Source organism: Phragmites australis, chromosome 16 (genome assembly GCF_958298935.1).
Source record: "Phragmites australis chromosome 16, lpPhrAust1.1, whole genome shotgun sequence".
NCBI classification, from domain to species: domain Eukaryota; kingdom Viridiplantae; phylum Streptophyta; class Magnoliopsida; order Poales; family Poaceae; genus Phragmites; species Phragmites australis.
Window position 1 is genome coordinate 19019635 of NC_084936.1, and position 23965 is coordinate 19043599.

At 45.1% G+C, this 23965-nt stretch overlaps 2 protein-coding genes across 3 annotated transcripts; both read left to right on the forward strand.

Annotated features, from left to right (window-relative positions):
* The first annotated feature begins 7233 nt into the window (after positions 1-7233).
* On the forward strand, positions 7234-19695 carry LOC133895584 (sulfate transporter 1.2-like). 2 transcript variants are annotated; one of them, XM_062336011.1, is made up of 14 exons: positions 7234-7575; positions 16032-16388; positions 16459-16507; positions 16607-16814; positions 16896-17070; positions 17164-17229; positions 17318-17431; positions 17665-17781; positions 17869-17995; positions 18081-18367; positions 18456-18646; positions 18734-18819; positions 18906-18982; positions 19236-19695. In XM_062336011.1, the coding sequence occupies exons 2-14, from the start codon at positions 16056-16058 to the stop codon at positions 19377-19379; spliced, it is 1974 nt and encodes a 657-aa protein (XP_062191995.1). In that variant the 5' UTR covers positions 7234-7575; positions 16032-16055; the 3' UTR covers positions 19380-19695. The 2 variants fall into 2 exon arrangements, with proteins under 2 accessions (XP_062191995.1, XP_062191996.1); XM_062336012.1 differs by lacking the exon at positions 7234-7575 and adding an exon at positions 7639-8268.
* On the forward strand, positions 19386-23761 carry LOC133895112 (uncharacterized). The gene is made up of 10 exons (XM_062335302.1): positions 19386-19413; positions 20216-20679; positions 20775-20913; positions 21143-21264; positions 21577-21780; positions 21880-21939; positions 22347-22485; positions 22583-22701; positions 22871-23095; positions 23212-23761. The coding sequence occupies exons 1-10, from the start codon at positions 19386-19388 to the stop codon at positions 23404-23406; spliced, it is 1695 nt and encodes a 564-aa protein (XP_062191286.1). The 3' UTR covers positions 23407-23761.
* Positions 23762-23965: the final 204 nt, after the last annotated feature.

The following is a 23965-nucleotide window of genomic DNA, read 5'->3' on the forward strand; positions in this document are numbered from 1 at the left end:
ACTAGATTCAATAGTCAAATTGATCTTTGTCCGGCCACTGCTACAGAAATGGTAATTAGTGCCAGCTCAAAAACGTCATCAGTGATGATTTTTAAACCGTCATGATTACTCGGTACTGATAGGCATGAACTATCAATGCTGATTTAGGAACCGACACTGATAATAAGTATCAGTGTCGTTTCATAACAAAGAATCAGCACTGATACTCAGACTATCAGTGTTGGTCCGTAAGAAAAAACCGGCACTAATAGTTTGAGTATTAATGCCGGCTAATGTAACAAACCGACACTGATATTTTTGTAGGCACAAATAAATTATGAAATCAATAATACAACTATCGATGTATGGAGTATAGGGGTACCCTAGGAGAAAGGTCCCCTAAGGAATATAAGAACCAGGGATACGTATCTCCTAAAAACTAGTCGGTCGCATGACCAGGGTAGGAAGTCCCGTGACCAGTACGAGGCTTACGCGGCCAGCCTCATTGGGACCTCGCCTGAACCCACGACCAGCCCCACTAGTCGGAGGGCTAGACCTGACACAAACTGTCTAATCACATTTATTGATATCTACTTTAGTGTTTCTTCCTTCCCCAGGCGTCTTCCCCTACGAACAAAGTCATGGACGGTGCAGAAGGGTAGTGTCCCGTCCCGTAGCATTAAATGCTACGGGGGTGTGGCAGTGCAAACCAGCACGGCACAACACAACGGATGGGATGGTGTCAGTAGATCGGTGAGGCAAGTTGATAACTCCACATACAAGCGGCGGGCAGACCACCCGGATGAAACGGCGTGACAACCAAAGAGCTACGGCGCACGACGAGGGGATGAATCAAACCTTCAGGGCAAGTGGGCACGCTTTGTCCTCTGTAATGATGGCTTGGGTTAGATATTAGGATGAGCAGGAGTCCTCTGTTTGGACCTACGTGTAAATTTTCCTCCTCCCTCCTATATAAAGGATGAGGATCCCGTTTGTAAAGACAGAGAAAAAAGAAGCCTAGCAACCAGCTAGAACACCCTCTGTAACTCACTCAGATCCTTCTTAAATACAACACACAGGACATAGGATTATTATCCTTTGGGAGGTCCGAATCTGTATAACTCCTCGCGTCTCAAAGTTCATCACACACACAACTCATCAACTCCCTGTGTTCCCGAAACGCCGTTCACGCACCCACTGTCCTGCATACCCCAGAATCACTATCAGGGATTAACCCTTGACAACAACATTCAAAATCCGATTTCAAATTTGTATTCAAATATATGTAGGCATTCATCATGCGAACTCTTCAACTTGGGGATCTATCTCAAGTTTGATCTTAAACTTAGGAAAAAAGCTTCATACCAAAATGTCCGTGGTAGAGTATTTTATATCTAAATCTACATTTGCAGTAGAATCTCAATTAACATTAGGATCAATGTGCCCTATAGTGCAAAACTTCTCAAAGCTTCTAGCTCCTGGTAGAGCGGTTTTGCAACACAAGGCACATTGATCCCTATGCTCAAGCTTGATCCTAATTTGAAACTATAGTCTTATTGAAACCGCAATGACAAATAGGAACAGATGTTGCAAAATTGCTATATCAGGAGCTCTTCAACTTAAGATGTAGGCTTGTAGTATTGCACAATACATCAATGATCTCTTGGTACATCTAAATGAATGGTGAAAACACAATTATCATGAAGCAAATATGTTTTCTATCACTCATTTAGATTTGCCTATTACCATAATCTTGAACACTCAATTTGCCACTCGTTTAGTTGGGGAGACTGGGACGGGGAGAAGGGGATGGGAGATGGGGAGACATGCTTGGAGGATGTTAGAAGAAACCATGTTTTGATCCCGAAAGTTGCCTAATTCTTCATATGGAACGGTACATTTTTCAACCTTCAAGTATAGCTTGGGTTCATTTTTCAACTATCAAATCTCAAACCATCTAAAACAGAACCATGAAGTATCAAAATTAGTTCACCCAACATCCTTAATCCATTCTAAGAGGGTTTTGGCCTCAGTTGGCATGCATCCATGTAGACTTGTTTTTGCTGATGTGTCATCGCTAATGAATAAAAAAGGTGTTAGTGCGCACCCGTTAGCCCCTACTATTTTTCTCTCTTCCCCTACCTCTCCTTCTAATAAACTAAGTTGAAATATACCTTGATTTATATGTGAAGAGTGATTAACAATGGTGTTGATTTAGTTAATAATTTTTGAGATTGTATGAGCATAGTTATATACTGCAATTATGATCATAACTAACCAAAGTTGCAGAGAAAATAGAGTTGATGTGTTTGTGATCGAGTCCAGGAAAATTGTACACACGCGGATGATCCAGTACCTAGGATTTTGAACAAGCAAAAATTAGATAGAGAACATCGGAGCATTTCTACTCATAAGCAAAAATTGAAGTACACGTTGGATGGTCCGGTGATGGGCACAGTAAATGCCGGAGCATTTCTTGTAGAGAGGATGCAAATCAGCTCTGGTGAACTTACATGCGCTGAATGGTCTGACGATGGAAGATGTAAACGTCTGTTGAGGGTTAATCCCTGACAATGATTTTGGGGTGTACCGGTCGATGAGCGCGTGAACGACGCTTGCAATGTGTGTGTGTTTTTGATGAACTCAAGAACATAGGGAATATTCAGGTTCAGGCCTCCCTAACGATAACAGCCCTACATCATGTGTATTTTGCTATCAATATTTGTGAACTGGTTACAGATGAGTTTTCTTAACCCTTCCTTCTCTGTCCTTTCACAAATCGGTTCCTCCTCTCTTTATATACCAGAGAGGAGACCTTGCAAGTGGGCCCTTTTCTGCTGACTCATACCTTAGCTAAACCTACCATCCCTAGGCTATTTAAAATGGGCAGCGCACATGCCCCTTTTTGTTCTAATAAAGCAACTGAGCCTATTCCATCTGCTGGACACCTCCATGCCTACGTCACCCCGGTCAGCCGGTGTGTCCCGTCCCATCACCCGTCTCGCACGTGCGCCTGTGAAGCAGTCTAACACGCCTGTGAGCCTGTTCGTAATATTTAATGTTACGGGACAGGGCATGGCACTACTGCACTGGCCACGACCTCAACGCTGGGGGAGGAGTTCCTAGGGAAGAAAAACACTTATGTGGAATGCATTTAATGAGAATAGACTTGTTTCATATGTACTTGTCCCACGACTAGTGAAGGCTAGTCGTGGGAATCCCATATGTGGTTAGGATTTTGGTTACGAAGATATAGATTGGTCACGCAGTGGGATCCTAGAATGGAAAAGAATCTTCTTCCAACTGGTATTGACCAGTGTAGCCCTTAGAATAGGGGACCCTTGTATTTTATACACCAACAACATCGGAGGATACGCTAGGCCTTTTGTTGCAAAAAGGATGCAAATGGTGGTCTGGTGAAGATGTATACGCCGGATGGTTCGACGATGAAATGAACAGCACGTTAGAGCATTTCTTGCAGAGAGGGTTGCAAGATGGCCGGTCTGATAAATTTCACACGCTAGATGATTCGGCGCTCAGGAGGAGTGTACGTCGAAACATCCTCACATTTTTTGATTGTTGTTTCTTTCAACAGAGATTTTGATTTCTGCTAACTTGAGATGAAGTTGGAGATATGTAATTGCTTGTCTTGTGTTGTGCAAGTGATAGGTGCAACTTAATGGCCGATAGCGGAATGATTAGGGCCAAGCGGGGTGTTTAGTGCCGGACGATCAAGGAAGCTGGCAGAGTTAAGGATGATCCTAGCTATACGCGTGGAGGTCAAGCAAAGCATGAGTTGGAGTGTTTGTGACTAAGTGTAGGAAAATTTTGCACATCGGATGGTCTGGTGCCTATGATTTTTAGTACGTTGAATGGTCCGATGTTCAGACGAAGTACACACTAGAGCATTTCTGCTTAGAAGCAAAAATTGAAGAACACGCCGGATGGTCTGGTGATGGGCACAGTGAACGCGGGAGCATTTCTTGCAGAGAGATTGCAAATCGGCTCTGGTAGATTTATATGCGTTGGATGGTCCGGCGATGGAAGATGTAAACGCCGGAGAATACGTCGAACCTTTTGTTGCTGAAAGGATGCAAATGGTGATCCGGTGGAGATGTATACGCCGGATGGTCTGAGGATGAAATGACCAGCACATCGAAGCAATTCTTGCATAGACGGTTGCAAGATAGCCGGTTTGATGAATTGCACATGCCGGATCGTCCGGTGCTCAGGAGAAGTGTACGTCAGAATATCTGTTGTTCATGTTTTCTGATTTATGTCTATTTCAACAGATGTTTTGATTTCTGCTAACATGAGATGGAGTTGAAGATATGTGTTTGCTTATCTCGTATTATGCAGGTGATGGGTGCAACTTGGTGGCAGACTGCGAGATTATTGGGGCCAAGCGGGGTGCTTGGTGCCAGACGATTAAGGAGGTTGAGTAGAGTCAAGGATGATCCTAATTGTACACGTGGATGTCAAGCAAAGCATATGATGGAGGATGAAGACGACATGTTGACAAAGTTGAGTGAAAGGGATACCAGTGCAAGTGATAAGGCGATTCGAGGGATCGAGAGTGGGAGAGACTTGTCAGTAGTGAAGATCACAAGACGGAGGACACACGTCAACATCAAAAGACTTGCTTAAGGTGTAAATAAGTAGTTATGAGTTACGCTTTAAGAAGCGTGCAAGATAGTGTCCTAGTTTGGCTGCAAAAATCACAGGAGGATGAAGTGCACGTGGTATCATTGCGAAGCTTATGACGAGACAAGGCTAAGTCATAAAGGCGCCATGGCCATCCAATGAATGAAAAAAATTCAAATGAAACTACCCCAAGTGGTAGGTGGGAGTGCATTGTAAGTAAAAGGCAGTTTAGGGACATGATTGTTTAAGGGTTAATCAAGCCTCTTAGATCTATAAATAGAGAGGTATGGCTAGTGGTTGGAGTAGAGCCTTTGAGAGTTTTTTAAGAGTTTTGAGAGTCTTCTGCTTGTGTTGTATGAAGAGAGAGGTGATTAGTCTATATTTAGGTGAGAGTTTTTGTTAGAAAAACACTTTATGATCTACTAAAAGAGTGCGTTCTTTTGAACTTAGTAAAGAAAGTATTTTTTATATGCTTGAGTTTATCTTCTTTTAGTCCCTTGCTTTTGGCTCTTTTGTTTTTTGTAAGTTCTGATGTTTTTTTTTTATTTTCGTTTTTTTATAGAGTTGGTTGTTTTGGGTCGTATAAGACCTGTTTTTCTTATTACTAGAGGATTATTTATCTCATATGAGTTGATCTTGAATCATCGTAACCCTCTAGATCCATCAACTTTAAGAATCTACTCTTCCGACGGCTAGCCTTCTTGTGTTTAGGAGTTTTTCATCAAATTGCTTAATTTCTTGCGCTATGACTCTTAATATAGCATTAACCGAAACCTAAAGCTCACATTCATCTAAGAGAAACGTTGATTTTGGAATTTTTACAATTTGTTTTTATCTTTCTTCTTTCCGCATTTTGTTTTGAAGTACGTTTGACTCAACAATAAAAAAGATAATTTTTTTAAAAAAATATTAAAACATCTATCCACCCTCTTCTATCTCAATTCTACATCTTCCCTCTGTCCTCTTTCTCCTTCGTGGCTTTACCTCTCCTTCCGTGAGGTGGCTGACAAGGAGGAAGTGTCAGATTTGAAGATAGGAACGAGCACAGTTGCGACACCGGCGATGCCATCCAAATTGTCACTGTCGGGAAGTAGGCATCGTCTAATGAGAGTAGAGAGAAAAAGACCTTGGATTTGTTCCGGAGCAAGGAAATCTATCCAACAGGATCACTATCAATTTAACAACGAAAGAAAATAACAATCCATGCTCGAATGTCATATGTACTCCACTCGATTGATCAAGGTAGTAGTGGCTTGAGGTAGCTTGCACCGAGGAGCCGCACCGGCGAAAGGCTTGCATTTTGCTCAGCTACGTTAGACAACGGAGGAAGAGAAGTAGGCCAATAGATTAGTCTAGAGCTAAGCAAGATTAGCTACAGGAAAACTATAGACTAATAGTTGGCCCACGGGGTGATCCCAGCCATATAAAATCGAACTAAATGTTATTTTGTGAATGTATCTCATGATAGGTGGGGCACTAGCACCCAAAATTAGCTATGTGAATACAGTAACTCCACGTACATCATGGCCATGTCACATTGGCTTATGTGTCAAAACATGTTATGTCAGCGTCACCTGAGACTAAACCAGCTCGCTTTGGGTTGAGGGGATTTAGGTATCTTTGTCTGGTTTTTGTTTCTGCTATCTTTGAAAAATTGCATTTTTGATTTCTTTTAAAAGCTGGTTTTAAATTTTAGCGGTTAGATTTTAAAATAATTTTTTACTTCTCATATTTTAAAAAAAGCTACTCTCAACTAGTTTATCAGTTTTTAGTTTATTTTCTTATAAGTAGACTCTTGGTTTCTCTCGAAATCATTTTTCAGCAAACCCGTTTGTTTAGTTTCTGACTTCTGGGCTTATGACAGAAACAGAAATCAGAAATAGTCTGAAACAAATAGACCCGTAATGGTTCGAGATTGTAAATAAAATAGTTTTGGAGTTGAAGGTTAAAAACGAATAGAGTCAAAGTGGGTGGAAAAGTGGACCTTTCCATTTCTCATAAGCACAAGGCCTTTTATTTGTGAGGGACAAATATTTTTCGTGGACATGTATAAATAAAAAAGGTGAATACGCTTAAGAAAGAAAAAGTCACGCCATAAATAAGCAGTCTTTTGTTCGACATCTTTCGGGTAAAAAATACGACTGCTTTTTTTTCTCCCTTGTGTTTGCTATTCCTCTCCGGCTCTCTCCATCCCGATGTCCTACCAGGTTCGGATAACCTGGAACTCGAGAGAGAACTGGGATTTCCAAAATTCAGTCGTGAAGAGTTTTTTTTTTAATGATGGATTCTCAGGGCTATCCTCTTTAGGATAGGATTCTATCTCTTTTCCTTTAAAAAAAACTGTTAGAGGTAAGGAAAAAATAAAAGAATGAAAATTGGGAAGAAAATCGGAAAGAAAACGTAATGAATGAGGATGTTCTAACGCGCGTCCGCTCCCCAACGGCAATCTACAGCACCACCCTCCTCCTCCTTACTATTCCACGGTCATCCTCGTCCTCACCATTCCACGGTCAGAACTCATCTTCCCTCGCGACCGCACCCGATGATGATCTGAAGGCCCGGCTCCATTTAACAGCGACAACGCCCAACGGCAGGCTCTTTGGGGGCACAGTTGCGCCGTGGAGCCCACGAGGACTTCCCGGTCAACGTCACGTCATCTCTCACCGGCCTCACCACGCTCGCTCGCTCGCTCGCTCGTGTACAGGAAAACCTCTGGAGTGTTGCTATTATTACTGGCCTCCATTTGGGAGAAGGGACTTCCTCCGCGTTGCCGATCTGTATCTCTCGAACGCGGTTGTGGCACTGCTCCCATCTCCTCCTCCTCGTTGCTAACGCCTGCGTCCTTGGCCTGAAGCCAAGTGCGGCGTTCTTGCACGGAAGCTTGAGCGGCCCGGCGCTCCATTGGCTGGTTGGCTCTCGGGAGCGGACGCCCAAGGATCCTCCATTTATCCGGTAAAATCCGCGCCCTGGTTCGCTCGTTCCTACGAGAGATTTCTCCCTGCTGCTAATCGCGGTCGTTTCCTGGAGTTCCTGGGCTGGAGCATGGGCCATTAGAATGCTGGGGTCCATTCTTTTTCTTAGAATTTCTACACCTGCTGCTTCAACTATGATGACGCCTGCTGCATGAACACCAGCTGGTTTATTAAATTTCCTTTTTGGACATCAATTGGGGCCCCCTTCCCATTTTTTTTAGTTTGGCAAATCAGTATTTTATCCCCTTCTGAAGCTCAAGAAGAACGGGCAATCTCCCGCTTCGTTTGTCTGCTTATTATTCGTCATTAGCTGGTGTTTCATTATCGACTGCACGTGTAACAATTGTTCTTAGTCGCCTCTTCATTTGCATTGTGTAAGCTGTGACGGAGTGTTTTTTATGCTGCCCCAAACATAAACTGGCGGAAGAAGATTTCTGCCTTCGTGAAAAATAATCACTTGTTTGGCTCTCTGAAAAACAATGTGAAAAGAGGGTTTCTTGTTAGTGTCAATCATGCAAGTAACAACTTCAGCAATTGATCCTTCTCTGATGGCCAGAGTAGAGTTCGGTGCTCTTGCACACAATTGCCTCGGATCATCTCTCTGCTTTGATTTTGGAGTCACATCTGGTGATATATCTGCTGTCGAAGTTAGTTAGTTCAGGCCAGGCACAAGGTTGACTCAATACTGCTCTTACCAATTCCTGGTTTATTAGCACTGGTTCAAGATTGAGAATGGCCGTCTCCCCACCTTCTCACCCGTTCCCACCGCCGGTACCCACCGCCGATCCGGCGGCCACCATCCAAGCCGCCGCCGCGGCACATCCTTCTCTCGAGGTGCCTGTTTCCACCTCCTCCTTGTCCCCCCTCGCGAAACCCTTCCAGCCGTCCGGTCGTTCCAAAGAGCTCCGGTGGAGCGACTCTACCCCGGCGCCCTCCTCCGACGGGTCTGAGTCGCGTACGTCCGGCACTCGATCCTTCCGCGATGTGGTCATGGCCTCGGCGGCCTCGGCAATCCCGGTGCGGCCACCTCCCCCGGCCCCGGAAAAGCCCCCGCCAAGGATTCTGCTCCGCTCTGAAGTCCACATCCCTGCTCCTACGAGATTTGGGCCGAATGCCGATGGATGGACCACGGTCGTCTCCCATTCGGCCCGCCGTCGGCAGTCCCGGAGGCCCCGCCGCCCGGTGCCCAAGGATCTCCGAGGCAAATGTTTCAACTGTTTTTCCCCGTCTCATCGGGCTGCTCTCTGCATGTCGGGCCCGAGATGCTTCCACTGTCGCTCTCTCGGCCATCGTTCATATGTATGCCCTAGCCGCGGCGGAGGGGGGCGGAAGTCCCTTTCAGGGCCTGGCGGTGTTCGTCGCATTCCAGTTTGGCAGCGCCTCACGCCGGCCACTCTGTCTCATGCTCTAGAGGTGCCGGACGTTGGCTCTGCCCCCATGGTTCGATCCTCTAGCGATGAGGGTGCGACGGCGACGGCTGTTCCTTCCGAGCGCCGAGGTCGTCGGCGGCGGCGGCCGCGCAGACGCCGCCACCCGGCGCGTGAAGATTCAGGCCAATCTCCGCATGACGCTGGGGGCAACGGCGGGGCTGCTCCCCCGATGCCTACGGGCTCGGCGGTGAGCGCCCACCCGGCCCTCGTGCGTCCGTGCGTGATCGATAGGTCAGAGCGCGTCGATCGCGCTGAGGCTGAGCTACGCAAGGCGGTGATCATAACCTTGGTCGGGGCTTTTCCGATGATTTCCATTGAGGAGGCCGCCGACGTTATTGCTTCCAAGCTAGACCTTGCCAGGGATTCCCTCGTCCTTCGTCGATCTGGCCAAGGTGTGTTCATCATGTTCGCGGAAGATGAAGTGGCAGCATCCAATCTTGCCAGCAGGGATACCTCCACCGGAGACAGTACGGTTCGCCTGCATTGTCGCCGTTGGACCCGTCAAGCGAACGCCACTGGTGTTGTCTTTCCTACGTTGGTTGATGTTGAGCTCTGTGGTATACCAGCACACGCCTGGGAGGTGTCCACGGCTGAGAATCTACTGAATCCCTATGGCTGGATTGAGAAGATTCACCACTCTACCCGCAATCGTGAAGACTATGCTGTGTTCAAGTGTTCTGCTTGGTGTTTCAACGCAGAAGAAATCCCTCCATCTCGTGATTTGGTGATCGTGGAGCCACCGGTCGCCGTCGTCGAATCACCGCCGGTGAAGCGTGCCTTGGTGTACCCTGTTAGTATTGCTGTGGCGCCAGTCGTGTTGGAGATGCAAGATGAAGCCAGGAGGACCTCAGCTGATGAGAGCAGTGATAACCCAAGCAGCCGTCAACGCCGACGAGCTCGCTCTCCGGCGAGGGGGTCCTCCCTGCCGCCTAGCAGGGGGGGTGAAGTCTGGGCGGCGCGCGCCACGTGGCTGCTACCTCTGAAGCCGGTGGCTCCTCGCCTTACTCGGGGACAGCCCGCTCACCGGCCATTGATGAGTCGTTGGCTCTACCGTGTGCGGCAGAACCCGAGGCGTCCGTAGCTTGTGACGCATTTCCTGCAGCTGCATGGGCAACGGACCCATTTATTCCTGTGCTGGCCTCTTTAAGCACCAGCACCGAGGCGACTATTGATGATAATACTTCTGTGGTTTCCCCCACATTAATGCGATTTGATCTGACATCAACCCCGGTACCTATGTTAGCGACCAAGACTGAGGTGCATGATGTGCCACCTCCCATCCCGGTTGAGGACGCCATCGTCACCGCTGTTCCATCGCTGGTTGGCTCGGTACCTCCCCTTGTGGTCGAGGTCGCCGCCACCCCAGTCGCAGAAGATCCAGTGACAGATAATACATCGAATACGGAGACGGTGGTTGGAGATCCCCAGAGAGTTCTGCCTCTAGAAGATCCCAGTGCGATCCCCTGTGCTGATGTGACCCCGTCATGCAGAGCCAGCTCGTCGTCGCTGGACGTTCCTCTCCAGGCAGCCTCACCTCTCTCCTGGCTTCCTGCTGAGCACGTGCTGCCTCTAGAGCCGGTTCCTGTTGATCAGATGGCCGAATCGGTTGGTCGGGGAGTGCCAAGCCGTCCGACGCCTGTGTACTCGCGGCGTTGCAGAACTAATACCCAGGAACCACAGCAAATCCTACCGGCTGCGGAATATATCAATCAAATATCGAAGCCTCTCCAGGTTGTTCTCCCCACGCCGAAGCCCCAGAAGCGCAACAAGAAATCTGCCGTTTCTCCTACACCACCCCGCCACAGCAGACGCATCGCAAACCTTCCGCCAGATTCTGACCATAAAGCGGCGTTATCCATTTGCCGTAGCCTGGGCTTCACCAATGATGACAGACGTCTCCCTGTTGACGTCATGAAGAAGTACACGGATTTTTTCAACAAGCCTCTGAGCACCTCCCATGTTGTAGCCCTTGCTAAGCTAATTGGCAAGGAGATTCCATCGGCGGATCAGCTCCAAACGGTTGAGGGCTAGGCTTGCGCCTATGCTTCTTGTATGGTTGGTCTTGGCCTTTCTTGTGTCTCAATGGATCATTCAAACATTCTAGTTTGGAATGTGAGGGGATTGAACGATAGGGGTCGTCGCGACACGGTTCGACGTGTGGTCGATACTTGCCTCCCAGCGCTGATTTGTCTCCAAGAGACTAAGCTAGCACTGATTTCAGAATATGATGTGGTCTCGTTCCTGGGTCCGGCTTACCGGCAGTTTGTTTATCTCCCGGCACATGGAACTCGAGGAGGGATTATAGTGGCTTGGCGTGAGGACTCGTTAGCATCTGATCACTGGCGAGTTCATCGGCATTCAGTTTCGGTGCTCTTCTCTACGGAGGATGATAAGCCCTGGTGGTTCGTTGGTGTATACGGCCCGCACCAAGATGCTGAAAAAGTCGCCTTTCTTGATGAACTCCGTGAAGTAAGGTCCTTTTGCACAGGTCCATGGTTGCTTGCGGGAGACTTTAACATGATCTACTCATCGGAAGATAAGAACAATGACAATCTGAATCGGGCTATGATGGGGCGCTTCCGCCGCTTTGTAAATGATCTTGAGCTCAAGGAATTACCCTTACTTGGAAGGCGTTACACATGGTCAAACGAGAGGGAAGCTCCGACCTTGGTAAAGCTAGATAGAGTATTGTGCACTACAGATTGGGAGGCTCTCTTTCCAGACTGCATCTTGCAAAGCCAAGCCACTGAGATATCCGATCATTGTCCGCTGGTGCTAGGTCTCAAGGAAGGTATTCATGGTAAGCGGCGCTTTCGCTTTGAAAGTTTCTGGACAAAGCTTCCTGGTTTTCTTGACACGGTCGAAACCTCATGGAACGAGCCCGTATTTTCTACCTGCACTTTTGAAAGGATCTCTCTCAAGCTTAAGCGCCTGACACGAGCACTTCAATCGTGGAGCCAACGCCAGGTCGGCCATATCAAATCTCAGCATGCCGTCTCCCGTGAGATTCTGCACCGGCTTGAGATTGCACAGGATAATAGGATCTTGACTAGGGAGGAATGTTGGCTGAAAGGTGAACTAAAGAAGCACTGCCTTATGTTGGCCTCGCTGGAGAGAATAATAGCCCGCCTTCGTTCTCGCATCAGACATTTGAAAGAAGGTGACGCAAACACAGCTCTCTTTCACCGACAGGCCGGGTTTCGTAAACAGAAGAATTTTGTGCATAAATTACTACGGGATGATCAGGTGGTCACCACACAAGAAGATAAACAGGAGGTCATGTTTGATTATTTTGATGGTTTATTAGGTACGGGTCTACCTCGCTCCTTTACTCTCGATCTTGCCTTCTTTCATAGGGAAGGTATTGATTTGTCAGTATTGGATGCGCCCATCACTGAGGACGAGGTGTGGACCACAATCAAGACTATGCCGTCGGATAGAGCTCCTGGTCCGGATGGGTACACAAGCAGGTTTTATAAAACTTGTTGGCATCTGATCAAGGCAGAGTTCATGGCCGCCATCATAACGCTTCAGCAAGGTGATGCTCGAAAACTTTGGCTCCTCAACTCAGCCTACCTCACGCTCATACCCAAGAAGGCAGAGGCGCTTTTACCCAAAGACTTCCGGCCGATTAGCCTTATTCATAGCTATGCGAAGCTAGTAACAAAGATTATGGCCAATCGATTAGCACCTTTCCTGGATAGCTTGGTATCTGCAAACCAAAGCGCCTTTATCCGCGGTCGTTGTATCCATGACAACTACATATTGGTGCAGCAAACAATCAAACTTCTCCATCGACAGCAAGCGCCAAGTATATTTCTAAAGCTGGACATATCCAAAGCTTTTGATTCGGTCTCTTGGGCCTTTTTATTGGAAATTCTAGCACACTTGGGATTTGGACAGGTTTGGTGTAACATGGTTTCAAATCTGCTCTTTTCATCTTCAACTCGTGTGCTGCTCAATGGAAAGCCCGGAGATGTAATCAGGCACCAACGAGGGCTCCGCCAGGGAGACCCCCTCTCGCCCATGCTTTTTATTTTGGTGATGGATGTCCTAAACAGTTTGTTTGCAAAGGCTGGCGATCTGGCACTTCTGCAACCTCTATCTCGGCATAATCCTGGGCAGCGCATCTCGCTCTACGCTGATGATGTTGCTTTGTTCATCCGGCCGGTTGAGGAAGAGATGAGCCTGACAATGGAAATTCTTCATAAATTTGGAGAGGCATCCGGTCTTCACTGTAATCTGCAAAAGAGCTGCGTCATACCTATCAGATGTGAGCCATCACACTTGGAGATGGTGTCATCAACTTTGCCCTGTACGCCTGCTGCTTTTCCTTGCACGTATTTGGGGTTACCGGTCTCGAACAAGCAATTCAGGAAAGCTGAGTTATTATCGTGGATAGAAAGAGTTGGAGATAATCTACCGGCATGGAAGGCTTCCCTCATGAATATGGCTGGTAGAGTTACTTGGGTTCGTTTTGTGTTATCTGCTATTCCCATCTATGTGCTGATCGCTATCAAGGTTCCCAAGTGGTTTATTCGGTCTATTGATAAATTACGAAGAGCTTTCACATGGAAGGGACATAAACAAGTAAATGGAGGTTCTTGCCTGGTCGCTTGGGATAAGGTTCAGCGACCCCTTGATTATGGTGGCCTTGGTATTCTTAACTTGGAGGTCATGGGCTGGGCGCTCCAAATCCGATGGCTGTGGCTCAAAAAGACAGACCCCAACAGAGCTTGGGCCGGTCTAGACATACAGGTGCACCCAAATGCCACGGCCATGTTCAACATTGTGATGGAGACTCGGGTCGGAAATGGGAGTAGCACGCTTTTTTGGTCAGATCGATGGCTTTTGGGCTGCTCGCTACAAGATATCGCGCCGACTGTGGTGGCCGCTGTACCACAGAATACTCGCACACGTCGCACAGTAGCGGAAGCATTACAAGCTCATGACTGGCCAGCAGACATCAGAGGAGGACTCTCTTTGATTGGTTTGTTTGAATATTTTTAGTTGTGGGATATCCTCCAGGAGACATTGCTAACCCAGGATGCAGATATCCTCATTTGGAGACTAGAAGCATCAGGTTGTTTTTCCTCCAAGTCTGCTTATCGGGCCTTCTTTAATGGTTCAATCACTTTCGAGCCTTGGCGTCGAGTTTGGAAATCATGGGCTCCAGCGAAATGCAAACTCTTTATTTGGTTGGCATTAAGGAATAGGTGCTGGACGGCTGACAGACTCGCTAGGAGAGGGCTTCCGCATCCCAGTCACTGTCCTTTTTGCGACCAGGAGGAAGAGAATATCCAACATCTCCTGACCACCTGTGTGTTGGCACGGGATTTCTGGTACCGGATTCTATCCGCGTTGGACCTGCAAGATCGAGTGCCTAGCTCTCATGATATTTCCTTCGCTGTTTGGTGGCGCAAGGCTATCAAGAATCTGCCGAAGGAAAAAAAGAAGGGGCTGAACACGGTCATCATTTTGGGTGCATGGATCCTTTGGAAGCATCGCAATGCTTGTGTCTTTGACGGAGCTCCACCGAGGATATCTAGCCTCTTGCAGGCTTTCAAAGAAGAGGAGGATTTGTGGTGTCTCGCGGGTGCTCGTGCCCTACGGACTCTCGGTCTAGATCGCGGCTTGGGCTAGTTAATCTAGCTTGTGTATGGTCAGGTCTCATCCTTCTTGGTTTTTATTCTCTGCAATTTTTTCATTCAACCCCTCATGGCTCGGCCCGGAGTGAGGTGGTGATGTGCTTGTAAGGGGCCGATCCTTTTTCTCTCTATAATTCAAAGATTCGCAGCTCTCCTGCGCATTCGAGAAAAAAAAAGGGTTCTGGGGTCATCATTCAATCTTTGTGCACAAATTATTGCTGGTTGAGTGAGCCTGCATGTTCTGATCGAAAACTGAACGTGACAATAAAATAAAACTGAGTTTTGAGGCACATTTCTCTTGCTATATTATAGTGTGAACAACACAATTAGTAGTGGACAATCGAGAGAGAAAGATGTCTGTTCGGTCTACAAAAGACTTCTACGGGAACAGTTACAGTTCATTATACAGTTGGCACTTGACAGTGACTCATCCACTGCTTTTTTTTTTGCGAAAATAGTGACTAATCCACTGTTTCAAAGTACATACTGTTCTTCATTTCCCAGCTACTCTGACTTGAAGAGCTATGAGCATAATTTTTTTAAAATATAGCATAAAATTGATTCAGTATTGCTCTTCTCAGCTAGTCATCTGTTAGTATTGATACATGATTCATGGCAATAAGTATACTTTTCATCAAAAAAATATTGGATTTTTTAGAATAAACCGTCAATAGTTCCTACCTATCTAGTCTAGTAAAAAAAAGTGATGTTTCAGAATATGTGTAGTCAAACTTTAAAAACTTTGTCTATCTATATCTTTTTGGCTAATTTAGATTGCATAGATTGCACATATGAAGATGCGTGAAAATTTATCTAAAACGGTACTTTCATAACATTAAAGTTGCTATATTTATAAATACATTACACTAAATATCAGTGCTTGATTGTGTTTGGGGATCATGTATGTCCAGAACATACAAAATTGTGACTAGATGGTTAAATTCAACGGGTTTGCATGCTAAAGATTGTTAATATATGTGGCAACACTGTGAAGTTAGTTGATACTTCCATCTTGTATTAGTAGATCGCATAATGAAACAAGCAGTGAACGTAAGGAAAAGAAAAGGAAGGATGGTTGAATGTTAGAATTATATATATAAGTACACCAACTGAGCTTAGTTTTTTGTATCATATAAGCATTCAATTGAGAACATTTCTGTTTGATTGACCTACTTTTGTGCAATATAGTGGTGCTTCATCCATTGTTCTTCAGTATCTACTGTCCCGTGTTGCAGTTTATTGTTCTCTTGTCTATTATGTATTTTATTCTTGTCTCAATTGATGCAACTTGGAAATATTGTCTCTTATTACTTCCAGACTCTCTTCTGTTGCTAACGTTGATTCAATGGTCTTTCCAGGTTAATCAATTTGAGTACCCACAGATGGTTCATCACGCGACAAATGAGGCAACAGCAAATGAAGCCAGCACCACCACGCAGCCTCCCTCCTATAACCCATCTCAAGCCCCATTGGTCTACAAGGTCGGCTATCCTCCTCAGAAGAACTTCACCAGAGAATTTACAGACAGATTGAGGGAGACTTTCTTCCATGACAACCCACTACGGCAACACAAGGACCAATCTGGATCAACAAAATTCATGATGGGGTTGCAGTTCATGTTTCCAGTCTTTGAGTGGGGCAGGAACTACAACTTTAGCAAGTTCAAAGGTGATCTGATTGCCGGATTGACCATTGCAAGTCTCTGCATTCCTCAGGTACCAAGGTTGATTGCCACCTATGATTTTACTACTTAACTGAAGCTGATACCAAGTTTGGACTAAATAGGATATTGGTTATTCAAAGCTCGCTAATTTGGATCCGCAGTATGGGCTTTGTAAGTTTCACCTGTTCATGCATTGTTTTGATAATTTTTTATGTAATTCTTGATGTGTGTTATCAATTGCCTTATAATTTAACTTTTTGTTGGTTTCAGACTCTAGCTTCATCCCCCCATTGATATATGCTGCAATGGGTAGCTCAAGGGATATAGCAATTGGACCAGTTGCGGTGGTGTCTCTTTTACTAGGTTCACTTCTACAAAATGAGGTTGACTCTATCAAAAACAAGGAGGAATACTTGCGTCTTGCTTTTACGGCAACCTTCTTTGCTGGTATCACTCAAGCAACTCTGGGAATTCTAAGGTACAAGATACTACAGTACTCCTCGGAAAGAAACATGCAGATACAAGTTGGTGCATCAAACTCAGTATTTCTATTTTTCAGGTTAGGTTTCCTCATTGAATTCTTGTCGCATGCTGCAATTGTTGGATTCATGGGGGGCACAGCCATTACCATTGCCCTGCAGCAGCTGAAACTTGTGTTGGGTATCAGGAACTTTACAAAGAAAACTGACATAGTTTCTGTTATGGAGTCTGTTTGGGGTTCAGTTCATCATGGGGTACTTATCTTGAACCCAACACAGTATGAAGGAAATATTTCTTTCAGTCTGAATCCTATAAAAATTTGACAAGGTGTTCTTTTGCATATGCAGTGGAACTGGCAGACAGTTGTGATCGGCATAGCTTTCCTGACATTTCTTCTGTTTGCGAAGTACATTGTGAGCATCTCATCTTTTCATAGAATTTAGTTTTATAATTTCTTTTTTAGAAATTATATAACCTGCTATTGGTGTTTTATATACACAGGGGAAAAAGAATAAGAAGCTATTTTGGGTGCCAGCTATTGCTCCGATAACTTCAGTTATTCTCGCTACCCTTTTTGTGTACATTACTCGTGCGGACAAGCAAGGCGTTCAGATAGTAAGTACTCTAGTTTGTATTATCAAGGCTTGATTCATTTTCCTTTCAAGAATGCATGGGACAAAATGAGGAACCATGTTTGATTTTGAGAAGGACTGTGGGGTTTTGAACCCATGACCTCAACCACCACAACCATATACTCTACCTCTGGGTCACATGAGTGTCCCCAGGGCTCAATTTGTGCAGATCATGTATTGACTAATGACATTATTTTTGGTCCTTGGTCAACACAGGTGAACCACATCAAAAAGGGAATCAACCCATCATCCATACACAAGATTTATTTCACTGGTCCATTTGTCGCAAAAGGTTTTAAGATTGGTGTTGTTTGTGGCATGATCGGTTTGACAGTACGTATGCAATGCAAACCCATCTTGTCTTGTACTTCATGTGCCTTTCCAGAATGCACATCAATCTTTGTGCTAATATGTTACCAGGAGGCTGTGGCGATTGGAAGGACGTTTGCTGCCCTGAAGGACTACCAGTTAGATGGAAACAAGGAGATGGTAGCACTTGGAACAATGAACGTTGTAGGCTCAATGACGTCTTGTTATATCACAACAGGTAACTATATCAACGCTGCTGGACAGAGTAACAATAAATTATCCGAAAATACAGTGCTGAAACATATTCGCCGCATTTTTTTCAGGTTCTTTCTCTCGTTCGGCAGTCAATTTCATGGCTGGATGCCAAACGCCAGTATCTAATGTGGTTATGTCAACGGTTGTGCTTCTCACCTTGTTGGTCATCACACCACTCTTCCAGTATACACCAAATGCGATCCTTGGGTCGATCATTATTTCTGCTGTGATCGGGCTCGTGGACTATGAAGCAGCAATCCTCATTTGGAAAGTTGACAAAATGGATTTTATCGCTTGCATGGGAGCATTTTTCGGTGTGGTTTTCGCATCTGTTGAGATAGGTCTCTTGATCGCTGTAAGGACCCATCCCAGTTTTAAATGTTCAATTAATCTTTGTTACAGAGGGATAAGCAGAGCTTACCTGATATTTTCAACCTTCATAGGTATCAATCTCATTTGCCAAAATACTTCTTCAAGTAACAAGGCCAAGGACTGCACTGCTTGGGAACCTTCCAGGCACCACAATATACAGGAACACCGATCAGTATCCAGATGCAAGACATGTTCCTGGGGTGCTAATAGTGAGGGTTGATTCTGCTATCTATTTTTCCAACTCCAATTATGTGCGGGAGAGGTACAGACTGTAAACTCACCGAGTGTTGCATCTAGAACTTGATTAACAAGGGAATAAACATGAATGCATCCTCATTCTCCATTGCAGAATTCTTAGGTGGTTGTCCGATGAAGAAGACAAAGCCAAGGCTGAGGGACTGCCTAAAACGAATTTCCTGATAATAGAAATGTCACGTAAGTAGAATGTTTGGTGAGAAGATATCATAAGAGTTCCTGACAATGAATGTACTGATCCAAGCCGATGAAAATTACTCTTGCAGCGGTTATAGATATCGATACAAATGGCATCCATGCTCTTGAAGATCTGTACAAGGGTCTTCAGAAGAGAGAGATTCAGGTATATGCACTGAAACTAAAATTTTATGACTCGATCAGAATTTCTTAAGGAACTTCTTTTCCGGTTTGAATACTTGGAGAAACTGCTCGAAAAATCGAAGTGTCAAGGAGGACGATTGAAAATATCCTATACAAGAAACATGAGAATGTAAAATACCACAAAAGAATTGCATGAAACAATATATGTCCCAAAGCTAAAATTTTACTGTGCCGATGATTATTATGGATATTTTGTGTATTTCTGTATGTGGCAGCTCATTCTATCAAATCCTGGCTCCGTCGTCATCGAGAAGCTCCACTCATCCAAACTGACCGAGCACATCGGAAGCAACCACATTTTCCTCTCAGTCGCTGACGCTGTGCGGTTTTGCACTTCAAAGTCGATGCAAGAGCCTTGAACTACAATGGATTACGGCAGGCACATGTACCCTAGTATATGTATCATGTGATGATGATACAAGATTGCAAATGATAGGTATATGTAGTTTCGAAGGCTATGCTTGCTGTTGCTTAAGGCAAAAGCGGGCAATAGTGTTTCAAATAGCTGTAGTTCTGTTGTATCTCCCCCCCCCCCCCCCGCGCCCAACACCAAAAACAGCTGCTGTAGTTATGTTGTTGTGAACATTATTTCTATCCTTGTATAAAATAGATGGGTTAAGTTACATATTTGAACATCTTTACGGTATATCTTACATGATCAAAGTTAGTTCCTCATCTACTCCTCTTAATTGTTTGGAAATTTACAATCAATTTGAAAACATAACATGTAATTAATAAACATTATCATCATTAAAAAGTATTAGTTCACAATTATTTCCTTGCATGTGTAGAGATTCATCTGCAGCTTTTTATTTTTCAATTATTTTTCTCCTGTGAATTTTTTTAGCCCTCTTCACAATATTATTGATTTGTGTGGTTGTTAGTACAAGTGGATAGGTTTGATGCATAGCTAAATGTTGTGATCAATGTACAAACCCAAGGAAACATAAACTAAATTTGAAAAGAAAGAAGAATTACTAAATGCTCAAACAATTGATGTTGTGTCGTTGGTTTATGTATCAAGGGATTAATTCCTGGAAAATAAACCTACTTGTCACATGGTAAAATGCATATTTGCAGGGTAGAAGTTGGATATCTACAGTTCTGAGGCTAGAAGGATTCATCCTCGAGAAAAATAAAAATAAAAAGTAGGACTTCCCTCGATCTCTCCTCGCGGATCCTCCTGGTTAACGAGCCTGCCCATCCCGAATCCAAGCCCCACGGCTCGCTGCTCATCCCAATCCATTGGCCCGCGCCGCCGCTCGCTTCCTCCCCCTCTTCCTCCTATGGCAGCGCCTTCCCCCACCCCTCCTCCGCCGTCGCCGCCTCCTAAACCCTAGCCCCAGAACCCTGGCCACGCGCGCCGACACCCTCGTCCTCCCCGGCGACGAGCGCTCGCCCTCGCGCCTCCCGCACCAGCCGGGCCCGGACTATGGCATCGGCGGCAGGAGCGCTCCGGGGACGATCGCCGCCATCGTCACCTCCCTCGGCGGCGGCTCCGCGGCAGTCGGGGTCGTGCGGCTCTCGGGCCCCGATGCCGTCGCCGTCGCCGACCGCGTGTTCCGGCCCGCCGGGAGGGCGCCGGCGCCGTGGCGGCCGCGCAGCCACTTAGCGGAGTACGGGCTCGCGCTGGGCGCGGAAGGGAACGTCATCGACGAGGTAGGTATCGTGGCTCGGCGCTCCGCTGTTCGTTAGCTTTGCTGCGCTTCTCTCTATGTGCTTGCGAATGCGAACTAATCTTGCTGTTTCTCAAGGTCTTGGTGGTGCCTATGCTGGCTCCGAGGTCGTACACACGGGAGGATGTGGTGGAGCTCCAGTGCCATGGCAATGATCTCTGCTTGCGGCGCGTGCTCAGGGCTTGCTTGGAAGCTGGCGCAAGGCTTGCTGATCCTGGTTGGTTGCTTAGTTACCCGATGCCTATTGAATTGCCATCGTGTGGACCGCATGTACTGCAAGAACTAAAGTTTAGTTCTTGCCAGTTAACTGGTCAGAGATAAAGATAAATAGTGCCATCAGTTATGATTGTTAGTTGTTGGAACCAAATGATTATTCAAGAATTTGATCTGCATTATTACCTTCAACAGGTAACGAGCTCCTCACCAAATTTGCACCTTCCTTTCAGGTGAGTTCACCCTTCGCGCATTCCTGAATGGGAGATTGGACTTGGCCCAAGCTGAGAACGTGTCAAGGCTCATTTCAGCTAAGTCAGCAGCTGCGGCTGACTCCGCTTTGGCTGGCATCCAGGTATTTCACAGGCTTACGTTGTGGGCACCGATTATTTTTCATTTGGCAGACCTTGAAAAATGGGATAGTGTATGCTCAGGCTTTCCAATTGGGTTGAGCTTAAACCTGGGGATAACAGAAGCTTAAGCCATTCCAAATTGGTTGCATTTGAAACAGATTTGTATAGGTTAAACTCCTGTCATATTGGAAGCTTAAGTTAATCTGTTTCAGCTTTGTTGAGAAGCCGCTTTGTTGAGAAGCCCAGTGTAGAAGGCTTCTTGAAGGAGCTAAGTGCTTCAAGACTGGGTTTGAATTTGATATGTTTGAATGTAGGGAGGCTTTTCTACTCTAGTAAAGTCGTTGAGATCAAGGTGCATTGAGTTGCTAACTGAAATCGAGGCTCGTCTAGATTTTGAAGATGAGATGCCTCCCTTGGACCCAGTGATGCTTGTCAGCAAAATTAATTGTATGAGGCAGGGGGTTCAGGATGCTTTGGACACTTCCAATTATGATAAACTGTTACAATCTGGTCTACAGGTATTCTGTTTCTTGCATTATATATGGGTAATACTTAATGGTCAGATTTTAAAAATAACATAATGAATATTAAAGAAATGCATTTAAAATATTTTGCAGATAGCAATAATTGGCCGCCCAAATGTTGGCAAGTCAAGCCTCCTTAATGCTTGGAGTAAGGTATGTACTTAGGTATCCCTCTTTCATGCTGGACCAGCATGTCTTGTTCGGTCTTTTCGTTATGATAACAGGATAGCAAATCCTTTTTATTCTTTGTACCTTCATGTGATCATTGACATGAACCATATCTTATTTAATACTTTTCTACTGTTAATTTACAAAAACGTTACCAAATCAGCTACGGATGCCCTAATGCCATGCAATTTGTGTGGAGAATTAGGCTAGTGTTCAACATATTCTGTACTGAACAAAGAATTGTCTCTGCTCTTGCAATGCTGGTTATTTTAGGAAATCAATAGTCCTCCTATTCCACATATCATATACTTAAACATTGTTGTGTGTAGATGAATCTGTTTTGTATTGCACCCATAATAGTTGATATTGAAATTTAAATGTTTAGCTTGCAGAGTGAAAGGGCTATTGTTACTGAAATAGCCGGAACTACACGGGATGTAGTAGAAGCAAATGTCTCAATTCATGGCATACCAGTTACACTTTTGGACACCGCTGGTATAAGAGAAACTGATGACATTGTGGAAAAAATTGGTGAGATTTCCGCCCCTCAGAATTCAGTATTTCATAGGGACTAATGTTAAAGGCAATGATAATCTTGACATATATTTATAATTCTGATTTTACACAGGCGTGAAAAGATCCGAGGCTGCTGCACTGGGAGCTGATCTTATTATAATGACAATAAGTGCAGTTGATGGATGGACCGATGATGACACTAAACTTATTGAGCATGTTTTGATTAATAAGGTGCGTTTTGTTTCATTTTCTCATCAATTTTACTGGCAATACTGCCTGCTTGAATATTGTCCTGTCAGCCTCCTACTATTAGTAAACTTGTATCTGAGAACTTTTGAGTCTGTCCCTTGTGAACTATACATAGTAATTGTTCTTTCTTCCATCCTTGTTTGGAGATTAGAAGTCCTCAGGTTCTGCAGTTCCGATGGTTCTTGTAATCAACAAGGTAGACTGCACACCATTTATTTCTGGAGAACAGTTTGAACAATTCAGTGGTCTTTTCAGAAAACATGTACAGACATGCGCAGTCACTGGCAAAGGGATTTCCGAGTTGGAGAGTGCTGTAATAGAGGTCAGGGGTCTTGATCATGTACCTTCTGGAGGACGACGGTGGACTGTGAATCAGGTAATTCTGTATGTTTAACCCTTCAATGAAGTTACCAAAGCAGTTCTGCTCTGAGTAATAAATGTTGCATATGAAAGATCGCTGACTGCTTTCTCATTCCATTTTGTATTATACAGAGGCAATTCGAACAGCTCCTGAGGACTAAAGAAGCTTTTACACGACTAGAATCATCAATCAATGAGCAGTTACCGATGGACTTTTGGACTATAGACTTGAGGGAAGCTGCACTTGCTCTTGCAACAATCAGCGGCGAGGACATTTCTGAAGAAGTTTTGAGTAGCATATTCAGCAAATTTTGCATCGGGAAATGATCCACAAGCTCGGCGTCCTGTAGATTCTAATCGGTCTTCTCGATATGGTGCACCAAGTAGTTTTGAGCGGAGGCTTCTTCGTCAACTCAGAACAGGAAGCAGCATACTGGCACATAGAATTACCTGGACAGAGCACGCCCTACTTTTTCTCTGAAGTGCCAGGCGAAGAATGTTGCAGGGAATTGAAGCACTACCGTCTTAGTGCACAGTACACCAAATAGTTGATGAGGACAGCTTTGGCGTCGGAGCTTCTTAATCTTGTGTGATCGGTGATGTCTAGGACAACTTTAGCTCTAATCTAAACACGAATTTACTGTTTAATTCATCTGCCTGGTTGTGGCCGGAGCCACAAATATGCTTCGGTTGTCCTGCTGCATCCTGCAATTTATTATTCTTCAGGTACTTAGGGAAAAACTAGAGAATCATATCACGAGCTGATAAATGTGAAAATGGGAACTGGTTTGATTCAGGTGTCAATTGGTTCGTTCCGTAACTTTTCTAAGCGAACACAATGTTAATGAGTGATACCGGTTACTGAAGAATAACATCGGGGCGTCGG